The sequence below is a fragment of the Pelodiscus sinensis genome, chromosome 20 (assembly GCF_052426305.1).
Source record: "Pelodiscus sinensis isolate ZL-2025 chromosome 20, ASM5242630v1, whole genome shotgun sequence".
Lineage (NCBI taxonomy): Eukaryota > Metazoa > Chordata > Testudines > Trionychidae > Pelodiscus > Pelodiscus sinensis.
In genome coordinates this window covers 15600862-15626285 of record NC_143071.1, presented here as the reverse complement: position 1 = coordinate 15626285, position 25424 = coordinate 15600862, and the positions used below count along the sequence as shown (strand labels likewise).

The 25424-nt window shown below is 42.7% G+C and overlaps 1 protein-coding gene across 5 annotated transcripts in view; it reads right to left on the bottom strand.

Annotated features, from left to right (window-relative positions):
* Positions 1–25424, bottom strand: part of SPAG9 (sperm associated antigen 9) — a 131684-nt gene that overhangs the window by 81463 nt on the left and 24797 nt on the right. For 3 of the 5 annotated variants that reach the window (XM_075903797.2, XM_075903795.2, XM_075903798.2), the window contains exon 3: positions 5795–5865. The exons of 1 other annotated variant lie outside the window; for it this stretch is intronic. In XM_075903797.2, the coding sequence (XP_075759912.2) occupies positions 5795–5865 (71 nt within the window). Of the gene's footprint in view, positions 1–5794; positions 5866–20792; positions 20873–25424 lie in introns of all 5 variants that reach the window. One more of the 5 variants, XM_075903800.2, reaches the window with a different exon arrangement.

Here is a 25424-nt window from a genome sequence, read left to right as displayed (position 1 = left end):
TGACTATCTAGAAGCCACAAACTAAGAAGTCAATATGCAGTTATCCGACTATCTCCTTGATTATATTTTGAAATAAGTAGCATCTCTTCAGTATGGGGATACAGATGTTTGTGTCACCAGACTTAATTCCAAATGCTGTGGCAAGCTTGAAAAAAATATAGTTTCCCATTTATATATAAATGCAAATGAATGAAATAGTCAATTTTGTATTCAAGGACACTAAACAAATTTAAATCTATTATTCACTGAACTGCCAGATATTCCTCTCTTCTCCACTCTGGATCATGCATCACTCTACTGTATTCTATGTTCTAGCAGCAAAGAGAAATTTAATAGAATATTGACAGTATTTTTCAGTCTGCTGCAGGACTTTTTCTTTGCAGTATATTTCAGTCAATTTGTAGAAAAGGGCAAAGGTAAGCAGAGAGATGAAATGAGATAAAAATAGGAAATGATGAAGAACACACCAACGAAAGAAAAATGGAAAAAAGCTAGACAAGCCTAACACTAAAAAGTGGGCTGAGGAGGGGGAGGAAGGCAGAGAAACAGACAGAGAAAAGGGTAAGGGGTGTCAAACAGTAAAAGGCAGAGGAGAATCACATGGTTTAGACAGCTATTAGAGCTAATGAGTGCTATTTTCATTATTTGATCAGACACACAAAAAATCAATTATTTCAATAACCATCAAGATTATTATTTGCAAAGATAGAAAGTGAAGTTGATTAAAGAAAGTAGTAAAATTTAAGAGAGTAGAAAATAAGTTCCAGAAGCAAATATTGTGATGAAATCACTCATCTGAATCATAGGTTTGATTTCATGCAACACTCTTCCAGTCACTTCAAAACTACATTAAGTATAGTGATGTTAGCCAAATAAACTTGCACTAAACAGGATGGTTACCAAGCAAAACTGAAGCACTAGAAAAGGTAGTGACGTTATTAGACTATACAAAAATGGAGATAATTCAAGGGAGAAAATCTGGTTTCCCTCCCTCTTGAATCAGTAAACAAAAATAAACACATGTGCATAGGACAGCATCAAGTGAAGATGGACTCAGTCTTATACTGACATGACAAGACCATCTATGAGCTGCAATATAAAGAAGCAGGTGAAGTATGAGAAGAAGTTCATGTTTTCCAGGATTCCTTAGTGACTCTAGTGGTGCTAGAAAAAAACCCTACCAATTACAATGAGACTAGGGATGTAAGCAACTAGTCAACTACCCGGTAAGCATATGCTTACTGTGCTTTCCCCCCACCCTCTTGCTGCCTCTATCAGAGAGGGGCAGCAAGGAGGTTGGGGAGCAGGAGCCAGTGCTGGGGGGAGCTGACCTAAGAGCCAGTTCCCCCCAGCACCATCCACCCTCTACGCAGGGGGTAGGGTAGGCAGGGGCATAGCAGGGGGACTGGGCACAAGCCAGGACAGCTGATTCCTGGCTCGTGCTTGTTTCCCTCCTGCCACTACTACACCTCTGCATTTTAAATGTATTAAGAACCTGGTGGCTCTTAAAACATTTAAAAAGCAGAAACGCAGCATCTGGGACTAGACCCGAGCCAGGACACCTGATTCCCAACTAGCGCTTGGTCCCCCCAGCTGCGCCTCTACTTTTTAAATGTACTAAGAGCCTGGCAGCTCTTAATACATTTAAAAAGCAGAGCCACAATGGGATTCATTCCTGGCCCCGGGACGACTTGATTAGCTGATTAAACGCAATTTAACATCCCTGGATGAGACTATGAATAAGTACTCTGTTATTTCCTCTACTACAATTCTGTATAGTGCAACAATGCTTAGAGGTCTCAGACAAACTCATTGTGCCAAGCAATGTTAACACAATATGAGCGTCCCTGTTCCAAAGAACTTGCATCTAAATACCCGACAGAAAAGGGGTGGAGTGAAACCACATACAACACAGAATGAATAATGTAAAGTTTAGCAAATGTCACTTATATGGGGTTTTGGGGGTATTTGGTTATGAAAGGGGTCACAAAAGGAAAAGCCATGGAAAAGAAAGGAGGGGAACATGGAGGGCCAGTGAAGTGACTGGAAAGAAGTAGGGTACAGCAATCAGCCAAAAAGCACAGGAAATGCCCAGAGCAAAAACTGAGAAAGAACTGTGACTTGAAGGGCATGAGACAAGAAAGAGCTATATTAAATCCTTTTCCTTTGTGGTAGGAAATAGTCACCTCAGTAATAATAAAACTTAAGGAAAGAACTTTCCCCCACCAAGAGTGCAATTTAAATTGTGGAAATGTTTGGTAAATTAACTGAGTAAACCAAACCTGTATAGCTTGTTGTCCGTTTTGGAAGAAAGTCTACACAAAAAACAAGACATTCCAAACATTCTATTAGCATTCATTAAAATTACATTAAATTGATTACATAAATTTGCTAATCACTCTGGTAAAAGGAGTACTGGGAAATAGGGAAGAAAGGTTTAAAGTCGGGGTGGCCAACCTAAACCTGAGAAGGAGCCACAATTTACCAATGCACATCGCCAAAGAGCAACAGTTACATGTCACCAGCTCTGATCATCTCCCCACCAGCACTCTCAGCACATCCCGCCCACTGGCAGCTCCACCAGTCAGTGCTTCCTTCTCCTTTTCCTCCTGCCTACTGTGATCAGCTCTTTCTTAGTGGGAGACACTGGAGGGGGGAAGCATGGGTGTGACAGGCTCAGTGGAGAGGGTAGGAAGTGGCAGGATCCTAGGGGGAAAGAGTGGAGGAGGACAGCGCCTAGGGCAGAGCTGGAGGTTGAACAGTGAGCACCCTCCGGCCCAGTGGAAAGTTGGCACCTGAGGTACCAAATCCAGGGCTGGAGCCAATGTAAGGAGCCGCATATTAACTTCTGAAGAGCTGCTTGTGGCTCTGGAGCAACAGATTGGCCACCCCTGCTTTAAACCTTTATATTAATTTCTATTATAGTAATGCCTAGAGACCCCAATCGGGATATGGAGGCCATTATGCTAAATACTGTACAAATACAGAGACATGTGGTCTCTGCTCCAGAGAGTTTGAAGTTTAAGCAAGCAACACAAAAGGGGACAAGAAAATGATTCAAAGTCTGAATGTTTTTTAAAAATATACCACATGTAACAGGCAGGGCAGGTTGCATCTCCTTTTAAGATTACTTGTCACTTCCCATTACAAAAACCTGTTTTCAATTGCTTATAACTTTGCCAGACCAACCATTTGGGCTAGAATTTTTCTTTACCATGGGTCTGTCTCCATCTTAATTTTTTTGAAATCATGATAACCTTTACTTTGAAACATTGTAAGATTTCCTAATCTTTAGCGCAGAGGTGGTGTCAGGGATGTACCTTTTACTATTCCTGTGATAATCCACACAGCTTTGACCTTTTCAAAATAAAATCTCAGTTCACATATGCTCAAGTAGAGAAGTGCTAGAGCATAGCAGCTAAAATGCCTGAGGAATCCATATTCAATAAGCATGTTCCAGCCTCTCACAGCTCTTAGTATTGGCTGAACCAAGGTTTATGCATCATCCCCACAAATCACCTGAGTATATTCCATCTCCAGAGTGGGGCCAGGCACTGGAACTGAGAGCAGGGGGCCTGTATCTCCTGCCTTTATGCTCTCAGTAACACCTTGCTCGCACCCAGGCATCCACCTGTCTCAAATGCAAAGAAAACAAGTGCGGAACTAGAGGCAGGGGGGAGAGGTAAGAAGGAGGTGGCAGGATACTGGAAGTGGAAGGGGGCAGAAGAGAAACCAACTACAGGTTGGTGGGGACTGGAGCTAGCTGGCCACAATGAACTCAGAGGTAGGAGAGGGGAGGCTGGTATTGACTGGGCATTAGACTACAATCTTAGAGCAGAGGGGACAAAGACGGGCCAAAGCAAGCCAGAAATCAGTGTGGGAGATCTGACAATGGCAGGGGAAAACAGACTGCTTGAGACAAAAGACTGGGAGCCAGTCTAGGGAGGGGAATGACTGGAGGCCAACGAGAAAGACAGGACAGGTATTGATTAGAAAGGACCAGGAAGAAGGGACCAAGTTTTAATGAGGGATAGTGCAAAGATACACACAAGCATCTGTGACCACTGCAATATACTCCAGAGCTTGTAATATTAACAAATGGGCTGAATTAAGGTTGCACAGACACACCAGAATGTCTGGAAACATGAATACGCTCCAGCCTAGGGATCAGATAATCTTCAAAAAGGTGAAACTGTGCTTTAAAAACTGTAATACCAGGAACTCGGATTAATAACAGCTCTATAGCACTAGACACTTTTGTTTAAACCACTAACGAATCTTCTCTTAGCACCAGTTCAATTTCTCAAAGACCTATTTCTAGTTTTAGAAAAGAAAGCTTGAGGCAGCCCCAACTGAGAAATAATTTTGCCCACTGAGAACTCTGTATACCCGAGATGAACTGTAGAAAGTCTTAGAAATGACAAGAAATGGGAATTAAGCAACAATGTGACAAGACTGTTGTGGTCAGCAAAAGATGAGAGCCAAAGTTTAAAATGTAACTGGTTCTGATGTGAAGTTCATTTCCAAGGATTTATTCAGAAATTTAACTCAAATTCAGCATGTGGACAGATATCAAAGCTCCGGTTCTGTTTCTGAGACAACTCTATTCAGAACCAGAAGACTGGGCAATAATGTACGCACAATCTGTTCAGAAGGATAATGTGGCTTACTGTAACCATATGAAAAAAGGAATTAAGACTTGTGGGTACTTGGCTGTACCACTGACTATACTCTGGGCATAATTCTGCATTCCTCTACCCTTAACTTCAAAAGTTACAAAAACTTCCCAAAACCCACATCATGAGATCCCATAGTGCTTTGTGTTAAGTCACCTCTTGTATTCTGTTTTTTACCCCGTTTATCGTTTTTGTATGGACAAGGAAGTAAAGGAAATAAGAGGCCTTTCAGGTCTTGATCTTTGCTCTATCTTTCCATCTCCTGTTTGGTTCTTTCTAGCTCTCTTCCCCCCCCCCCCCCCCGTTTTTTGTCAGCTTCATGACTTCAGAGGTATTGGACATATAACCAGGACACTGCTTCCCACACCTGCCACTGGCTAGGAATGGCAATCGGCAGCCAAAGGGAGCTGCGATTGCCCATACCTGCAGAGGTGCAGATAAACTGTGTCTGAGCCAGCTAGTGGCTTAACCTTACAAGCCATCACCCAGAGTTTGAAAACCCTTGCAGTAACAGGTCTCTTTCACAGGTCTATAACTGTGCAACTGTTAGAACACACCACACTGTGAATAGTTGTTTGGTCTCAAGTAGCAGTTGCTGTTTACAGTTGAGAGAAAGAATGAAGGGAAATTCTTTCTTGACTATGGTTATCAGCACCAAGCTGACTTCCTAGGGTAAATGAATTCTCAAGGAGGAAAGTTTCCACTAGCAGAGTAGAAAAAGCAGTCAGAACAACAGAAATAAGGGGATTTTTATTTGCACAGAGTTTAATTAAATTTGCTTTAAAAATTGGCTTTGGGTACAGGAACTGCTGAGAATGCTTATGTTTCAACAAGGCCTGAATATCTGAGAAGCTTCTATACAATAGAATGTTTTGTAAAAAGAAAGTAACTTTGAAAACATATGTACACTGAAACACATATGACAAATAAACAGATGCCAAGTGGAACTGTTACAATGACTTAAAAATATCAAAATCCATAAACTAAATTGTTTACACTGCTTAGCAAACTAGAAAGGCTAGAAGTTGTCCACTTTAACTGCTGTACATCAGAAGCATCAGTTCACACATGGTATAAATATATTTACATCAAAATGAATTAAGTATTTAGAAACCTACCTCTGTATGTCTTGAATGAAGTGCATTGTATTCCTTCTTCAGTTCTGCCTCTCTCTCCTCAAGTCTGCTAACTGAAAAAAATGTAAGTACGGTTAACCCACAAAGACTCAATACCACCTACTGAAAGTCCACAATTTTATTTCCTGAAGTCTGATTTCCAAAGACCAAGGCTATCACTCCAGAGGTCTGGGTATTCTAATTGATGGATTTCAGGCAGCCAAAGGAATTAAATGGAGTTGAGGAAATTCAGCTCTGTTATTGTCCTTGTTAAATCCTTCTCGCTTCTTTCCTACAGCTAAAGAAAGCACACTCCTTCCCCTAATGCAGGGCTACTCAACACCTGGCTCGTTTGTTTGCAGACCACAGAGCAGTTTGGGTTTACGTGGGTCTCAACACATGGCTTGCGGGTGGGATCCTTTGAACATGGCCTCCACTGGGAACACGCTCCACAATGGCAAGGCATCACCCAGACGGGGTGAGCATTAAAAGACACAAGCAGACCAACTGGCTGGAACAGACGGGTACCAGGTGTTGGCATTTCTAGTCCCCAGGGAGGAGGTGCGGGGAGCATTGTGGGAAGTGCTTAGCCTTGTGGGCAGAGCCTGAGAGGTGCTGACTGGCTCACAATGGCCACGTTTGGGTCCGGCCCCACAGCTTAAAGATTAAACTTTGTATTCATGCCTGTCAGTGTAAAAGACGCTATTTGCATATATATGCACCCACACTTAAGTTGTGGCCCTTGGCATTTGCTGTGAGTATCTTTGTGGTCCTCAGGGCTTCCAAAGTGGAATACTCCTGCCCTAAAGGTTGCAAATAGCCAAACAGACAAGACACATTTTTAATCAACAAGTTAATAGGTGATTATAATCAAATTTCCAGTTAAAGAAAATGGTTTACTATTAGTTCTACCAGTTCAGATCTTTTCATGCATGCATCACAAGAGAAAGTAGGAAGCAATAGAGACCCTATCACATGCTATACTGTGAATTTTGTATTCAGCGGTCACATCTTTGGAGAGAACTGCAAGTTAATCTATTGGCATTGCCAACAGGAAGACACTAGGGATGTTAGATAGCATGTAATTAAATAGCTGTGTAACAGCATCAAATTTTAGCGATTACACAACTATTTGATAGTCCCAGGAGCCAGGCTGGTAGCCAGTGCGCTCCTGCCTCCACTCCCAGGGAGCCCCCTGCCACCGGCAGCAGTCCCTGTCCGTGAGGCGTCCGAGCTCCCTATGGACATAGGCTGCTCCGTGCCAGACCCCTTGCACACAGGGACTTGCTGCCGTGGAGCAGCCTCTGTCTGCAGGGAGCCCAGGCCTGCCAAGGACAAAGGCTGCTCCACGGCAGCCTCCCCTGCTCCCACCCCACTGCTGCCTCTGATACAGCCCACTCCCCACAGGCACCAGTTCCCGCCCCTTGTTGCCTGGGATACAGAGGCAGGGAGGAGGGGGAATTGATGTGTGTAGTTGACAGGATCAACCAATAAGCCTCAACTTATCAGTTAATTCTGGTCTCACTGCTGTGTGCAGAGAAGAAACTCTTTTCACACAGCTATGAACCAGCAAAAAGAAGTGCAGATATCTATGCCAATATTGCAATGGGCATGGTGGAAAAAGGATATGCCAGGGACACCCAGTACTGCCGAGTGAACATAAAGTAGTGAGGAGCTGTATCAAAAGACAAAGGAGGCAAATGGACAGTCTGGAGCATCACCACAAACATGCCACTTTTATAAGTGGCTGCATGCGATCCTAGATGAGGGATCAGCTTCCCTAGCCAGTCCATGGATTTCTCCCAAGAAATTTAGGCAGCCTCAGGTAGCAGCATGTAGAACAGCATAGTGGAGGAGGAGGAGAAGGGAAATGGTCAGCAGGTGAACAGGGCAACTGAGGTCACTGAGAGCTTTTTATAGCCTTGAAGACAATTCTCTCCTCCTAGGATGTCTCACAGTCAGGTACTGATTCCGAGGCAGGCACGCCCAGACCGCCCCCTTTCCACTCCTGCCCGCTTACTCCTGTGTTAAGGAAAAGTTGCACTCTCTTGGCAAATGGGAGGTACTAAAAATACGGGTGCCATATGACCCCCCCGCCCTGCTCTGCTGCCATGCCCAGACCCTCTCCCCCCTCCCACTCCTGCAGGGAGGGAAAGTTGCACTCTCCTGGCAAAGAGGGGGGTTGCCAAACAGACTGGCACCATGTAAGTCCCTACCCTGCTCTGACGCCATGCCCACACTCCCTCTGACTTCTCACTTGAAAGCTCATGGCTTGGCCTGTCCCTTACTATGCCTGCCACCAGAGTCCAACCCTTTCCCTAAGAACTCAGGTTTATCTATTGCCTAGTAGCTGCTTAAAAGCATATGGCCTTGTACATAACACATCCCTATTGTCTTTAAACAGACCTTCATTTTATACTAACAGATTAGGTTGAAAAATCTGCTCTTCACTTTTCACTACAGTAAGAACAACAGTGACCTTGCTGCGCACTCCCCCAGCACTGACAGCTGTCGGTCGGGCAAAAATCCACAGACCAGAAACAGACTAGGGAACAGATATTCAAGCTGTAAATGCAATCCACTAACTTGGATGGGAGCATGTAAATGAGTGGAGGAACATGCTGCTGAAGATGATACGACCGGTCTGAGGAAACCAAAGCAAGCGGGGAACAGGAAGTGAAGCACCAGGAGAGAGTTCTGTTGTCCATGACAGCTGTGATGGATCACATAGCAGCTTTCCAGGATGCCTACGTGAACAGGTACCCCCTCCAGCTCTTGAGGGCCAACATTCCCGCCTCACTGAGTTCCATTGCCTCCCCGCTGTGGGGCCCTAGAACACAAGGCGGGAGGGAGGAATCAAGGACAGCCTCAGACTCTACTCCCAGGGATGCATCGTGAGGCAAAAGGCAGTTGTGTACGTATACACACACACACACACACACCCCCCTCCTGTCCTGGATTCCTTTTCTCTCCCTGCTGTGTTCCCTAAATAAAAACGCAAGATTCTGAACAACACAGTTTCTTTATTGCATGTGTTGAAGAGGTGAGGGGGTTACAGACAAGCATACTGAATGCAGGGGCCCCTCATTGAGAGCAAAATGCACGACACTTAAAACTGGCCATTCATAAGATGGTCTTTCAAAGCCTCTCTGATTTGCACATCCCCTTATTGCCCTAGTGTCTTGCTGCTCCAAATCCCTGGCTAGGTATTCTGCTTCATTCCCCCCCCCCCCCCCCCCCCGCCTTTACCTTGCCAGGTACCTTCCCCCTTTTTCTCACAAATATTATGGAGCACACACCAAGCAACCACAACAATGGGTATGTTGCATTTGCTGAGATCTATCCTAGTCTGTAGTCACTTTAAATGCCCCAAAACACATTCAACCACCATCTTACACTTGCTCAGTCTTTAGTTGAATTGCTACTTAATGGGCTCCAGGCTGCCAGTGTACAGCTTCATGAGCCATGGGTGCAATAAGTAGGCTGGGGTCACCAAGGATCTCTACTGACATTTCATCAGCGCCTGCAGCACCATCAAGAATTACCCTTTTGGAGTTTAAGTACTCCTTTGCAAGGTGACTGGGTGCCAAGACGAGGATGTGCCTTCCATCTATTGCCCCTCCACAGTTAGGGAACCCCAGTGCAGCAAAGCCCTCTAATACATCCTACACACAGTCACTACCCTGGGTAGCAGAAGAGTATTGATTGCCTTGGCTACTTGAATCAAAATAGCCCTACTGTAGATTTACCTACTAGGAATCGATTCCCAGCTGACCAGTAGACGTTTGGTATTGCAAGATTCTCCAGGACAATTGCTGCTTGCTTTTCCACTGTCAGAGTGGGTCTCACTCTGGTATTCTTGTGCTTCAGGATGAGGGAAAGCAATTCGTAAACTTCCATGGAAGTGGCCTTATGCATCCAAAAGTTTTGCAGACACTGCTGATTATCCCATACCTGCACAACAATGCAGCCCCACCAGTCTGTGCTTTTCTGCCAGCACCAGAACCGGTGTTCCACTGTGCCCAGAAGAATGAAAGCCAGTAGCATCTGCAATTTGCTTAATTCAAGTGCCTCCCAAGAGTCTTCCTCATTATGGCTGACCTTGTATATGCTCTGGATATACTCCAGCATTAGGTGCACCAAGGTTAACAATGTCATCACCACCCTATTTTGATGCTCTACTGGATCCACAATGGGTTCTATGCTTATGCTGCTATGGCATCTCCAAGGATAATCAAGGGGGAAAAAGGCTGCAAAAAGACTGTTTGCTGTTGGTTTTAAGCAAGGGGGAGGGGAGGGAGAATAAATTATGGAACAATGATGACATGTAACCCAGAACCACCCACTGCACAATTTTGGTTCTGGTGTGTACTGTGAGCATAACCCAGAATACAAAGGGGTGCAGGCACTGTGGGATAGCTACTCTCAGTGCATCGCTCTCAAAGTCGACAGTAGCCATCCTATGGGGGATGTGCTACTTCGAACTACGTCAAATTCTTACACACAGTGGGGACAGCATCTCTGACTTAACACAATCGGGTACTAAAAAGTCAACCTTAATAAATATGACCTTATCTTGCAGTGAAAACATGGCCTACAGCAGTAACAGTGTAGTACCGTCAGTGCAGATGCTCTACACTAGCTCCCCGCACACACCAGCTCCCACCTGTCATTCCCCCCTCCCCCATGTAATCACTGACATTTTCAGCAAATACAGAATGACATAATTAAATGCATTTTAACATCCCTAGTTATGGGTTTCAGTTCTTAATCAAGTTCTTAATTCAACTATAACTGACATTTTCACATCAACTTTCCTACAACAAAAAATGTAGTTCCAATACTATAGTTAAAAAAAACATTTTCCAAAAACCTTCCTAACAAAAATGGTCAGTCATGGCCTTCTGTGGAGTTTACTCATGTCGTCACTTACAGCTTATATTGAAACTAGAAGATTTACATGGCACTGCTCGGGTCCTTAACTTAAATACGTTTTATTTTTCTTCATTTAAATCATTGTTTGAGGTGGAGCTGGAGATGAGGGGTTCAGTATGCAGGCTGCCCCAGGGAAAGGGAACAATCCCAGACCCCTCGCAACACAGCAACTTGAGGACGGGTGCAAAGTGCCTTTCTCCATGGCTGTTGCAGCACTAGCGGGCATAGCAGCAGGAGGGATACAAGTCCATCAGCTGGGGGGACAGAAACACAAACTCTCTGAAAAATATAGTAGATAGCTGTCCCTTTCTCCACTTCTTACCCCTGCTGGGCCAATGGAGTTATAGCTGTCCCAGTCACCATCTCTGACCCCTTGCTACTCCTCTGTGGTAATTGTACAGTACAACTCCCTCCTGCCAGGCCCCTCCATTTCCATTTTAAGAGAAAATTTCATGTACATCCCATTATCCTGGCACAGCCAAGAACCCTGGCCTTGCTTTGTTACGATAAGCGGAAGTTGCACATCAAATTTGGTGGTCCTAGCTCTTACCATTTAAGAGGTGCTCTTGAACAAATGGACTCCGAGACCGACAGATACGTACATTTCTAAGATGACAACCCTTACTATACATTTCAAAAGGGCTCTAGAGGTGATCCTGGCAATTACAGACTGGTAACTCTAATGTCAGTACCGAGCAAATTAAGTCGAAACAATAATAAAGATTAAACTTGTCAAACACATAGGTGAACATAATTTGTTGGGGAAAAGTCAACATAGTTTCTATAAAGGTAAAATCATGCCTTCTAATCTATATGAGTTCTTTGAGGGTGTCAACAAACATGTGGACAAGGGGGATCCAGTAGATATAGTGTACTTAGATTTCCAGAAAGTCTGACAAAGACCCTCACTAAAGGCTCTTAAGTAAATTAAGTTGTCATGGGATAAGAGAGAAGGTCTCTAATGGACTGATAATTGGTTAAAAGACAGGAAACAAAGGGAAGGGATAAATGGTCAGTTTTCAGAATGGAGAGAGGGAACTAGTGGTGTCCCCCAAGGGTCAGTACTGGGACAAATCTTATTTAACCTATTTATAAATGAACTGGAGAGAGGGGTAAACAGTGAAGTGACAAAATTTGGAGACGATACTAAACTACTCAAGATAGTTAAGACCAAAGCAGACTGAAGAGCTTCAAAAAGATCTCACTAAACTAAGTGATTGGGCAACAAAATGGCAAATGAAATTTCATGCTGATAAATGTAAAGTAATGCACATTGGAAAAAACAACCCCAATTATACATACAATATGATGGGGACTAATTTAGCTGTGACTACTCAAGAGAGATCTTGGAGTCATTGTGGCTAGTTCTCTGAAAACATCCACTCAATATACAGCAGCAGTTTAAAAAGTAAACAGAATGTTAAGAATCATTTTTAAAAAGAGATACAGAATAAGACAGAGAATATATTATTGCCCCTATATAAAACCATGGTATACTGCATACAGATGTGGTCTTGAATACTGCATACAGATGTGGTCGCCTCATCTCAAAAAAGATACACTGGCATTGGAGAAGGTTCAGAAAAGGGCAACAAAAATGATGAGGGGTTTGGAACAGGTCCCATATGAAGAGAGACTAAAAAGAATTGGACTTTTCATCTTAGAAAAGAAGAGACTAAGGGGGGGGTATGATAGAGGTCTATAAAATCATGACTGGTGTGGAAAAACTGAATAAGGAAAAGTTATTTGCTTGTTTCCATAACAAGAACTAGAGGTCACCAAATGAAATTAATAGGAGCAGGTTTAAAACAAAAGGAAGTTTTTCTTCACTCAGCACACAGTCATCTTGTGGAACTCTTTGCCAGAGGAGGTTGTGAAGACCAGGACTTTAACAGGGTTCAAGCAAGAACTAGAACATTCATGGAGGTTAGGTTCATCAATGGCTATTAGCCAGGATGTTAGGAACACCATTCCTACCCCTCTGTGAGAGGCTGGGGATGGGTGATGGGAGAGGGATTGCTTGACGACTCCCTCTGGGGCATCTGGCATCGGCCACTCCCAGAAGACAGGATATTGGGCTACATGGACCTTTGGTCTGACCCAGTATGGCCGTTCTTATTTTGCTATTACAAGTTGACACTCTCTTAACTGGGGTTCTCTGATCTGGCAACATCCATAGTCTGACACAGATGTTGCAGGACCAGAGAGTCCCGGTGGATGTCCAGCAGTAAGGATTCCCGTGGGGTTGCCAGGAGAGCGGGCTGCCTACAGAGAGCCACAGTGCATGCGTGACTGCCACCCAGGAAGCCCCAGCATACGTACAACTTCCCAGCAGGTCCTGGAGCCACTACAACAATGGGTCAGCAGGACCCAGGAAGCCAGCCAGGAGGCCAGTTGCTGGGCCAGGGGAGCCAGTGGCAGAGGCCTTTTAAAAAAAGACCTCCCCTGGTCCAGCAAAATCCCTCATCCAGGACCAGTCAGGATTATTGAAGTTTATTGAAGGCCTCACCTAAACATCTTGGCTTTCCCCTTTCCCTCAACTGCAAATCTTTTTTTCTGCCATTACAAGTATATGAACTCCAACTTTCTGTTTGTAGAAGCTGTGAGAGTATTACATTTACGTATTCCTTTGAGCTTCAGAGGGGTAGCCAAGTTAGTCTGTAACTAGAAAAATATAAACAAATAGTCTAGCAGCACCTTAAAGACTAACAAAACATGTAGATAGTTACATGAGCTTTCATGGGTACAACTTCTTCATCTGAAGTGGCTGTGCTCGATATTCTCTATGCAGTTCTTTTCTTCAATTTGCTCTCTTTAAATCCCTCAAGAAGATGCATAATAGTTACCAGTGTATCTGCAGTTACAGATTCAGTGCCCATCACCATGGGATCACAAGACCTATGCCAACATTCTCTGCAATGTGTGCATTTCTACTATTGCCACCAAGTTCCTGTTATCAATATTTCTCAATGCCCTCCCATCTTCTATATCTGCATGTATTATATAAAGTACCAATATAAAGTACAGACACACTATTCAATTGCGTATTTTCAAAAAGTGTTATGTAACCATAACCTGTAATTGTCTGTGCATTTAGACAAACATGACTCTCTAATCTCATCTTACTCTAAGGAGATTAAGATATTTGACAAGATCCTTTGCATTCTAGCTGTAAATACCAAAATGCTCAAAAGTATTACATACATATACCTTTATAAATCAATCTTACAGTACAGTAAAAAAAAAAATCTAATGAACATAATAGCAGGTTGAACCAGAACTCTAAGGTGAACGTAGCAATAATTAAGTATGTATCCTTTAAATGTAAATATGGCCGTAAAAACATGAACATTGACTTTAAAAGGCTTATTTTTGTACTTTTTACACCCAATAATTTCATCACCTGCCCAGCTACGATTAAGTTGTTTAAACAAATGTGTTGCAATGGTAGAAAAAAATGATGTGTGTCTGAAAACTATAGGTACTGGGGGTACTTTTGAAAGAGGGAGAACTTTATAAAAAAAGGTTGAGAAACACTGATATAGGACACAAGATGCTTATCTGTGTTTTTCTAAAGATATCATCAATGCACTGTAGACTGGAATAAAGCACAATCTAATTTGTCAGAGGCAATGTCCATTCTGAATACTCAGGGAGTGAGTATAAGTGCAAGGAAGTTAAGGATGTTAAAATGTGAGTGATTTGGTAAATGTGTTACTGCTGAAAATTATATGCCAGACAATACCAGCTCCCCAGGAACTAGTGCACACCAATTGCCACCCTGCGCTACTGCCTCTGATAGAGAGAGAGCAGCGTGGAGCGGCAGGCAGCTCTTGGGAGCCAAAGTGCAGTGGGAACCAACTTTTAAGCTGGCTCCCAGCTGCCACCCCACTCATAGGGAGCCAGACAGGAGTTGAATGTAACCATTTAGGTAACCTATAAGCATATGGTTACCCATTTCAACAGCTACACACTTTCATCCCTAATAGAAGCATTGGGAAAGTATCCAAAGAAACGACAGATTTTATTTGAAAAGCCAACTTTTGCCTACTCTGTTAGACTGGACTATTAGCTTCTAGTGTAAATGGACTACAGCATATCAGTTTTACAACTGAAGTTATCTATGGATAGGGACTGACGAGACTTACAAAATATTTAAAGCAAAGCTGGCTCACCTTAGCTTTTCCTGTCACTAACATGTAGCACACATCTATGAAATCAGCTTTAGGACTTTAAGAGAAAAGATCTTATATAGTCATTCCCTTTCACCCTTATCACCAACATTTTTCAGGTGCTCAGTCCAAGAAAGCAGCTTGGAAATTAAGAAGTGCAAACAGCATTACTAATTGGCTTCATGTTTTGGGCAACCTGTTCCCTTCCTTAGAAACTGTTTCCAAGTATACTGAAATAGCATCACAGCCTAGATAACACTAAGTATTAACCTAATATGCTGGCTTGGGTTTGAAATTTTGCTTCAGTGCTGCTGAGTAGAAAATGATATTCACTGCAGTCACACCTGGAAATCAGCATAGTAAAACACACCAATACAAGCTTAAGTCCTCTGACTTAACACATCTTAACTAGTAAATGGTTCATAACACTCTTCCAGAATTCACCAAAGGTGACTTATACCCCCCCCCCACACACACTCATTGAAATGCCTACATACTATTTATTTTACACTTCAAGTAAAGCGCAACTCCCAACAGTGTTTTGAGCACAGCAGACTACCAATATGAAATCAGCATTAAAATATGTCTGCAACTCACTGTGGCTGATGGTTTAAGATAAGTGATGGTACCCTAGTTCTACCCCAAATTAGGCTATTTGTTTCCTTGATTGGGTCTATTCCAACACAAATGGCAGCTCTATAATTAAAGCAATGGTGACTGCATACAGGCACTAAACACTTGTGTAGGTGTGCACCCTTGATTTCTGATCCCTGTTTCATAACCATTCTATTAGTGATGGGAACATTTTATTTGAGAAAGGCCCTGTAATGACTGAAATGTCTAATTCTGGCTTAGTCCAATCTCCTGTGGAGTTCCTTCCTCAACAAGATACCCTCAAATGAATGTCTAGTCTGTTGCTCATGCATTTCAACCTGGGCTTTGTCAGTCAAATCCAATCACACAGAATGTCAGGGGAAGTTCTAGGCTTCAATGGCCAAAACTCTATTAATTTGGGGGGGGGGGCAGAGGAGGGAGAGGGGAGACAACTAGAAACCAGAAAGAGGGAGGAAGACACATATGAAGCTCTCATCAGCTTTTCATCATAGCCTCAAGCACTTGTGCAACTGTCTATAGATCAAAAGAACTGCATAACATTTGAGCATAACAATCTTCCCACTTGATTTCTGTCTATCCTCCCAATACTGTTTAACGTGTTCATGTTTTGAAAGACTTCTAAACAGAAAGAATGGGAAGGGTAAGGGAAGAGGAAGAGAAACAGAGGACAAAGAAGGTTGTACACACAAGCCCCTGGCAGGAGGAGACGATGGGTAAACACCAGGATGGAGAAAGGAGCCTGTCTATCGTTAGCCAACACTCCAACATGTTGCTCTTGGGTTTAAGCCTTTTCATTATAGCAAGACCACCACCACGCACAAACAAATAGTCCTGTAAAAAGCCAATGAACCAAAACAAAACCCAGAACACTTAATCCTAAAGTATTTTACTTAAAGAGAGAGAATCAAACACTCCATGAAACCCATTTCAAGGACTTCACAATTATCAAATTCTTTACACAGAACATCATAGAATCAGGGTTGGAAGAGACTTCAGGAGGTTTAACCCCCTGCTAAAAACAGGACCAATCTCAACTAAATGGTCCCAGCCAGGGCTTTGTCAAACTGGGACTTAAAAACCTCTAGGGACAGTGATTACACCACCTTCCCAGGTAACCCATTCCAGTACTTCACCACCCTCCTAGTGAAATAATATTTTCTAATATCTAACCTAGAACTCCCCCACTGCAACTTGAGAGCATTGCTCCTTGGTCTCTCATCTATCACCACTGAGAATAGTCTCTCTCCTTCCTCTTTGGAAACCTGCTTCAGGTAGTTAAAGGTTGCTATCAAATCCCCCTTCACTTCTCTTCTGTAGACTAAAGTCCAACTCCCTCTGCCTCTCCTCATAAGTCATATGCTCCAGCCCCCCAATCATTTTGTTGCAGCCTGCTGGACTATTTCCAATGCATTCACAGTCTTTCTGTAATGGGGGACCCATAATTGGACAATACTCCAGGTATGGCCTCATCAGTGCCAAATAAAGGGAAATAATTAATTCCCTAGATCTGCTGGAAATGCTCCTACTAATGCAACCCGATATACCGTTAGTCTTTTTGGTTACAGGGGCACACTGTTGACTGATTCAGCTTCTTATTCACTGTAATACCCAGGTCCTTTTCTGCCAAACTACTGCTTAGCCAGTCAGTCCACAGCCAGATGGTCAGGTACAACACTGGTAAACAACAATAGTTTAAGATACTGAGTAAAGGTATTGGTATCTGGCCAAAAGAAAAACAAAAGCTTGAGAATTCATATGGGTTTACAAATGGGTCTCCAAAGAGAAAACAGGACATCACCACAGCAATAGGCTAGATGACAGCACTCAAAGTTCTTTAGACCAATAGGAATACCATCATGGCAACAAATTTAAGTCTAATGGTTGCCTCATTCTCATTTTCTTTGGCTTGCACATGGGAGCAGAGATGTCTGAAATCATCCAAGTAACAACCACCATTTTTGTCTTCTCTACTTCCCATCCATTGCAAGTGGAGCAAAGTAATGTGTTGAGATTAGTCTAACAATAGTACTTTCTGGGACAGCCTGGAGTCTCTCAGAGGTGCATCAAAACAAAAAAATGGAAGCATTTTACAATAATTTCTTTCATCTCAAACAACTGAAAATGGTTCTTTGGCATTCCAGTGTCTCAGAGACCTATTTTTGGGTAGACAAATATTTGAAAAAAGATACCATGACAAAAGATAGTAGGGTCTAAAAAGCCCACAGAAAATTTTAAGTAGGCATTGAAGACAACTTGTTCTGGTCCCTGCATTGAAATAGATTTACTAGTTGAAAACAAATCCATTCACAATTTTCCTAACTATCAAATTAACTATTCAGATGAACATTTCCTCTGCTCCCATCTCCTAGCATCCTTTATGCTACATTGATAGCATCATCATATGGACCCACAGGAAGGAGATCTTTGAAGAATTCCGCAGGGATTTCAACAATTTCCACCCCACTATCAATCTTAGCCTGGGCCAGTCCACACAAAAGATCCACTTCCTGGAAACTAAAGTACAAATAAAGGATGGTCACAGACACCACCCTATACTGGAAACCTACTGAACACTATTCTTACCTACATGCCTCTAGTTTACATCCAAGACACATCACATGATGTGTTGTCATCATACGATTTGTTGTCTACTGCTAAGACCGAAGATATAACCAGATCTGAGCAATGCCTACAATATCTTTGGCAAGCATTCTTAAAACTTAAATACCCACCTGGGGAAGTAAAGACACAGATTGGAAGACCTGACAAGAACCCAGAAGTCATCTACTTCAAGATAGGCACAACAAGGAAAACAGAATACCGCTGGTCATTACCTACAGCCCACAACTTAAACCCCTCCTGCGCATCATTGACAATCTACAACCTACCTTAGAGAATCATCCCTCACTCTCAGACCTTGACAGAAAGATCAATCCTCACCTACAGACAGCCTCCCCCCACAACCTGAATACTTAGCAGCAGGCATATACCACAAATACACTCATCTAGGAACTTACCCCTTCAACAAGCCCACTGCCAACTTTGTCCACGCATCTAATACAAGTGACACCATCACAAGACATAACCACCCAAGCCACTTCACCAGGGGCTCATGTAATGTATGCCATCAAGTGCAAGCAACTCCCCTCTGCCATGCATATTGTTCAAACTGGACAGTATCTACGACACAGGATAAATGGACACAAACCAGATATCAGAAATGGTAACACAAACTTGTGGGGCAAGGAATGGGAACCTTTTTTGGATCAGGGGCCAGTGATCCATAGAAAAAAAATTGGTGGCCACACACACAAGTGAGAAGCAATGCTGGGGGGACCCTGAGCCTCAGGAACCACATCCATACGAGCTGGGGGCCACATCCGGCCCCTAGACCAGAGGTTCCTCACCTCTGCTGTAGGGGAATATTTTAACCTCCCTGTACATTCAATAATGGATTTTAAAGTAGTCACTCATATACAAAGGAATTTTATCACCCAAATACAGACAGACACAGCTGAACTAGAGTTCATTTAAGAGTTTGGCACTATCAACTTGGGCTTAAAAAAAGATAACTGGTTAATGCACTACAAAGGCAATTTCCCCCACCTTTTATATTCACATTTCTACATCAAATGCTATGAATGGGACACATCCAGACTGACTTAGCTTAACACTGGTCTTGCAATTGACAGACACCTGCTATTGCTGTTATATATACCCTTGATTCTGTAATTTGCATTCTGTAGATTTTACCAACAAAAGCTCATATTTGTTAGTATCTAAGGTACCCCGAGACTGCTCGTTGTTTCTATTCAGCTGAACAGAGAGGTCTAACAGTTAGCCTTATAATTACATTCATTTATATTTTTAAAAGAGAAGATAGCAAGAACATTAAGAACAGCCATACTGAGTCAGACCAAAGGTCAACCTAGCCCAGTATCCTGTGTGCCGACAGTGGCCAATACCAGATGCCTCAGAGGGAGGGAACACAACACATAATCCTCACGTGATCCCTCTCCTATCACCCATATCCAGAGAATCAGAGGCTAGGGACACCATTCCTACACATCATAGCTAATAGCCATTAATGGACCTAACCTCTATGAATTTATCTAGATCTTTTTGAACTCTATTAAAGTCCTAGACTTAACCACAACCTCTGGTAAGGGGTTCCAGAGGTTGATTGTGCTCTGAGCAAAGAAAAACTTCCTTTTGTTTTAAACCTGCTACCTATTAATTTTATTGGGTGACCCCTAGTTCTTACATTGTGGGAATAAGTAAACAACATTATCTTATTCACTTTTTCCATACCAGTCATGATTTTATAGACCTCTACCATATCCCCCTTAGTCTCCTCTTTTCTAAGCTGAAAAGTCCACTTTTTTTAATCTCTTTTTATTTACTCCCATTTAGAACAGCCAGTATTAAGAACTGAGCAACATTCTCCAGACTAAAAATATACTAAACTTGGTGTCAACTTCCAGAAGTATCTAACCACAAAGAAACACTTCAGTGTCTTCCATTGTTTGATTTTCAGTATAGACAGGTGATATGCAAGATCTGAGAATCTCAATTTCAGAAAAAAAAAGTTATAATTAGAGAAGTTAACTGAATGCCTTCCAAATTCATTGTACTCCAATTTGTTAGAGCACATTACAGGTTCAATATTAATTTTGAAATACTGGAGAGTAGATTCTAAAAGCTCAATCTTCCCAGGTATAATGCACACCTACTAAATAGCGCCATATCTAGCTCAAGTAAACTGTTCTACACATTTAAAAATACCATCCTAAATAATAGACAAATCTGAATTGGTCAATTTAAGGAAATAATTTAGCTAATCTGTATAGACACAAAATTCTGCATCTATACAAATGTCAACCAGCTTTGAACACAGTATCTAAACCAACTTGTAAATAGTCTTTAAAAAAAAAAAAGGCAGAACATTAGATTGAAAAAAAAATTATTGGAATAACAAAGCTTACATGAAAATAAATGTTCACTTTCAAATACTCTACCAGCCCATCTGCAACTGGATATACAGCTCCAAGTGAAACAGTGTCCAAAGACCTGCAATACCAGCGCTCCATATAAAAACCTAAGCTTCCTTGATTTAACTTATCAAGTTCATCTCAAACGGAGCCAATCAACCCTCATAACAGGAAATTAAGGGAAACTGAGGTGAAGTATTTGGAATTTCCATTTCTGTCCGGAGAGCAAGTACGATGGATTAGGCAATAAAAGCTGCCTGCCCTGCCTGTTCAAAAATCAGAGCTTACCTCCCAAGTTTGATGGCTTTTGCCAAGTTTGGAACACCCTCCATCAGTTTGTTGTCCTCTGCCTCAAATTGCTGATTAGCCTAAGGGGGAGAAAGAGAAACAAACCTGCTAGAAAGCCACATCCAACTGGTCAGATGCCTCCTCTAGAGGAATTATCAGTTCCTGCTGTGCAGGCAGAACAAAAAAAATCCCATTTATTAGTGGGCCTTAGTCGCACAACATTTAAGCCCCTTCTGAAATGTCTCTTGGGCAATCTTCCTTCAACCGATTCCCTAACACCATGTCTCACACCAGCTTCAAAAGAAACAGAACACACATGTTCTTTAGTTACTATTTGACTGGCCGAGCATCCCAACGTTAGCCAGGAAAAACTACATCGATTCAACACAAGCTGCTTTGTAGTTAAACACAAGAAAGCTAGACAATCTGTTAAGACAATAAACTCAGCTCCTTTGAAGGAGTTTTAAAAACTTCAAATAGTTCACATTTAATGCTTGCTCTACAGAGTGGTTACAGTTTTTAAATTGAAAATAAGCTGGTTTAGATATTCAAGATTACAGAAATACTTGTTCCTCAGTAAATAGAAATGGGCATATACTCAGTTTCTTGCTTGCAGAATTCCTTAACTAACATCCATTACCTTTGGACCTTAACGCGTCCATTACTATTGCTTTAAGTTCCCAATTTGATCCAGCAGAAATTGTTGTCACCAAAAATCCTTAAACTTGGCAATAAACTGTCACCTGAAATCACCTTATTTTCATTTAATACAGGCAGTCCCCGGGTTACGTACAAGATAGGGACTGTAGGTTTGTTCTTAAGTTGAATTTGTATGTAAGTCAGAATTGGCATCCAGATTCAGCCGCTGCTGAAACTGACCAGCGGCTGACTACAGGAAGCCGAGGCAGAGTTGCTCTGCCCTGGGCTTCCTGGAATCAGCCGCTGATCAGTTTCAACAGCGGCTGAATTTGGACGCCTGGGACAGAGCAGCTGGGGCGCTGCCGGATAGGTCCCCACAGCGCCGCACCTCAGTGCTGCGGTGGCCAACCCGGCAGCGCCCCAGCTGCTCTACCCCAGGCATCGTCGGCGAGAAAAGCCTGGTCTGCTGGAAGGGGTGGGGGGCGCACTAGCTGCGCCCCCTCCCCCCAGCAGACCAGGGAGATGCGGGTGGCGGGACCACCGAGACACGCCGCGGTCCCGCCCGCATCCTCGAGGCTTTGTTCCGCGTCTCCCTGGTCTGCTGGGGGTGGGGCTCCCACCAGCAGACCAGGGAGACGCGGAGGACGTGGGCAGCGGGACAGCCCAGACGCGCCGCGGCTGTCCCGCTGCTGGCATCCTCCGAGGCTTTGCTCCCCATCTCCCTGGTCTGCTGTCCCGCCGCCCGCGTCCTCCGGGGCAAGAAAAGCTGCTCCGCGTCTCCCTGGTCTGCTGGGGGGGCCTCCCCCCCAGCAGACCAGGGAGACACAGAGCAGCTTTTCTCGCCCCAGAGGACGCGGGCGGCGGGACCACGGCACATCTGGGCGTCCCGCCGCTCGTGTCCTCCGGGGTCAGAAAAGCCCCGTTCGTAACTGCGGATCCGACATAAGTCAGATCCGCGTAACTCGGGGACTGCCTGTATTTACATAACAGTAGCATTCTAGGATTCCCCTACATCCAGTACTGGAGCCCACCGAGCTAGGCTCTTTAAAGACACACGCAAAGATGATTTCTGCCAGAACAGCCTGAACCCATCATATTGTTTAGCCAACCTCTCACAAAGTAATGGAATATCCTCCTGACAGGGACTTCAGTGCTTTTTTCCACCCTAAGTAACAGGCAGAAGCAGGGATATAATGAATGGTGCAAGAAGAACAAACAGGATAAGGAAACAAAATGTCGCTTTTCTATAAGAGCCTAATGCCAGGGAAACAGATGTTGCAACTACAGCAGATTAACTTTATATGAAAAGCCAGGTTACTCCCATTGACAAGCCAGAATGTAAAATCCAGAAAGACATTTGAAATCTTACACATCTTTTGTTGTAAATAACTCAGCTATAGCAAGTGAAGTTTATTTGATCAGCAAACTATGTATGGGAGCCTAAAATTTAATAAAACTAGAGATGCACAACAAATCTTTTAGCTTCTCGGGGGGTAGGCAGTGGCTAAACCTTTTATTGTTAACTTTCCCCTGAGAAAAACATTAGTGCTAATGTTAACCAAGTGATATTCATGACTAATACTGGTTGACTTTAAACCTTTGTCCCATTCTGTAGTCAGTTTCATTAACAGGCTTTGTATCAGTAAAGTTTACAGCACACTGATCCATAATGTTGTGATTTTCTACTGCTTTGAGTAGAAAGATATTAATTATCTTACTCATTACAAAGATAGCTTCCCCAATTATCACTTCTAATATCATTAGCTCACAGACATTTACCTCCCCGCCCCCCATTTCCCTTCTGTTCTGAAATTTGATTTGTCCTTTTCATGTGTTCATTCTTTTGATTGTATCCTTTGGTATGGTTGTGCCAATTTTCTTCCACTATTTGATCTGAGGAAATGGGTCTGGCCCACGAAAGCTCATCACCTAATAAACCATCTTGTTAGTCTTTAAAGTGCTACATAGTCCTGTTTTTTTGTTTGAGTCTCTAGTTCTGTAACATGACTGACACCCCAGATGAGCCCTCTAAGTGTAGCTCTGCTCCATCTAGTGGTCTATCTGTTTCCATAGAATATAAAGGAAGCATCAATGCCACGGACTGCAGTGAGTCAACACCTACATCAAACTGGCAGCCTGTGGTCTTAAATAAGGGACTGGTACTAAAACAAACAAATTTTTTTTTTCTAAAATATTTTAAGTTGATAAAGAAGTAATGCTATAAGTGTCAGCTCGATTCTCGTACTGTTCTAGTGCTATTTAAATAATTGTTTTAATTCAAGCTGACTGCCTTCAAGTTGAAGTCTGTCACATCCAGTTCGACCATCTGATGTCCAGTTTTGCAATTCATGTGAAGTTTGTAGGCGGTTTTCATTTATTTCTTAGAGAGAGTGGTGGTAAAACAACAAAGCCATTCCAACTAGACCCACCTAGTAGCAGACTTGGTAACAATTCAAGAGTTGAATGGCATGGACCTAACTACTTCACTGCACTGCACACTTGGCTCTTCCAAGGCAGGTTACAGTGTCAAGACAATGGATATGACAGGCAGGACAAAAACTGACTTGTCACCATCTGAGACCCGTTATATTGCAAATAGGACTTCAGCTTCTACTGATGCAGTTACAGACCAAAACTCAGTTAATTTTTTAAAATGTTAGTGTTCAACAAGGATGTTCTGAAAATCCAAGTGTTTTGTAGTTTTGTTACACACTGAAATTTAGAATAAATTAACCAATTTTCTACAGAACTAGGCAATGGGATATTTGCATTGTAAAGTTAGTGTTCTAAAGCACCAGGTCTTAGGGTTTATGAACACATGCATTCTAATAGGTACCCCACAAAATCTAAGCTCTTAAATTCACATGAAGTGTTAGGTGTAGAAAGCCTTCCTGTACAAAAAGCAAGGACTTCTAATGCCACTGAATACTATACACAGTACTATTAATTTAACTGTTAACACCATTCCATAATTGCTTGTATTATCCAACAGTCCAGTATTTAGTCATTTCTTCGAGAGCAAGATAACCTCACAGTAAACAGAGTTTAAAATATGAAAATGACTTATTGAAAGTCAGGATAGACAATGAACATTGATACTCAGATGCATTTAAGTTACACTTTACTCCACCTCAGATATTTTTGGTTCTTTTAGTCAGTCATTTTTCTTTTAATTATGCCAGATAATTAGGTAAATCTAGAAATGACATGTAAACAGGTATGATTTGTTGTTTTTCCTAAGAGTAAGCCTTTAACAGGCCAAGAACTTATGGACAAGAGTTAAACTGCAGTTACAGTTAAAACAACGGATAAAGTGAATAATGAAGTCTACACAATTTGCATCTAGTAAGATGAAAGCATGAGATAGATAGTGGTGGATAACAGACAAAATCTACCACCTCAAAACAGTAACAGATGTCTAGCGTGGCACTGGCTAAATTGTCAAAGAAAATTAACATGATTTGGGTTTTGTGGGGGATTTCAGAAACAGTTATAAGATACTGCTGTAGTAAATAGAACTATTAGAGCCAGATTTACTTTTAGCCCCTCAGGAATATTCCCATGATGGGGAAAGAGAGGTTTCAGAAACAAAAAGAGTGACCAAGGAGGCTTTCTGGATTGTGTGTTCAAAACCAAAGTACAAAGAAAAGGTAAGGGATGATAAATTAATTAACTAATTGAATAGTTGATAGGATTTCCATCAACTGTTCGATTAGTATATAAGAGCAACAGCCCTACAGTTCAAAAGCAGAAGTCCCACAGGGAGCGTGGGGCTTCCTTCTGACATGTACAACAGCACTACATTTCGAAGGCTGAGGCGCCACAAGGAACATGGGGCGGGGCCAACAGGGGAGTCCCCACTGGAGCGCTTGTACATTTCAAAAGCAGAATTGCAGCAGAAGACGCATGAGCAGAGACTGCTTCAGTTCCCACTCGTGCCATTTCCCACTGTGCCTCTACTTCCCCTGTCCCCTGAGGTGACCGTGTTGGGGG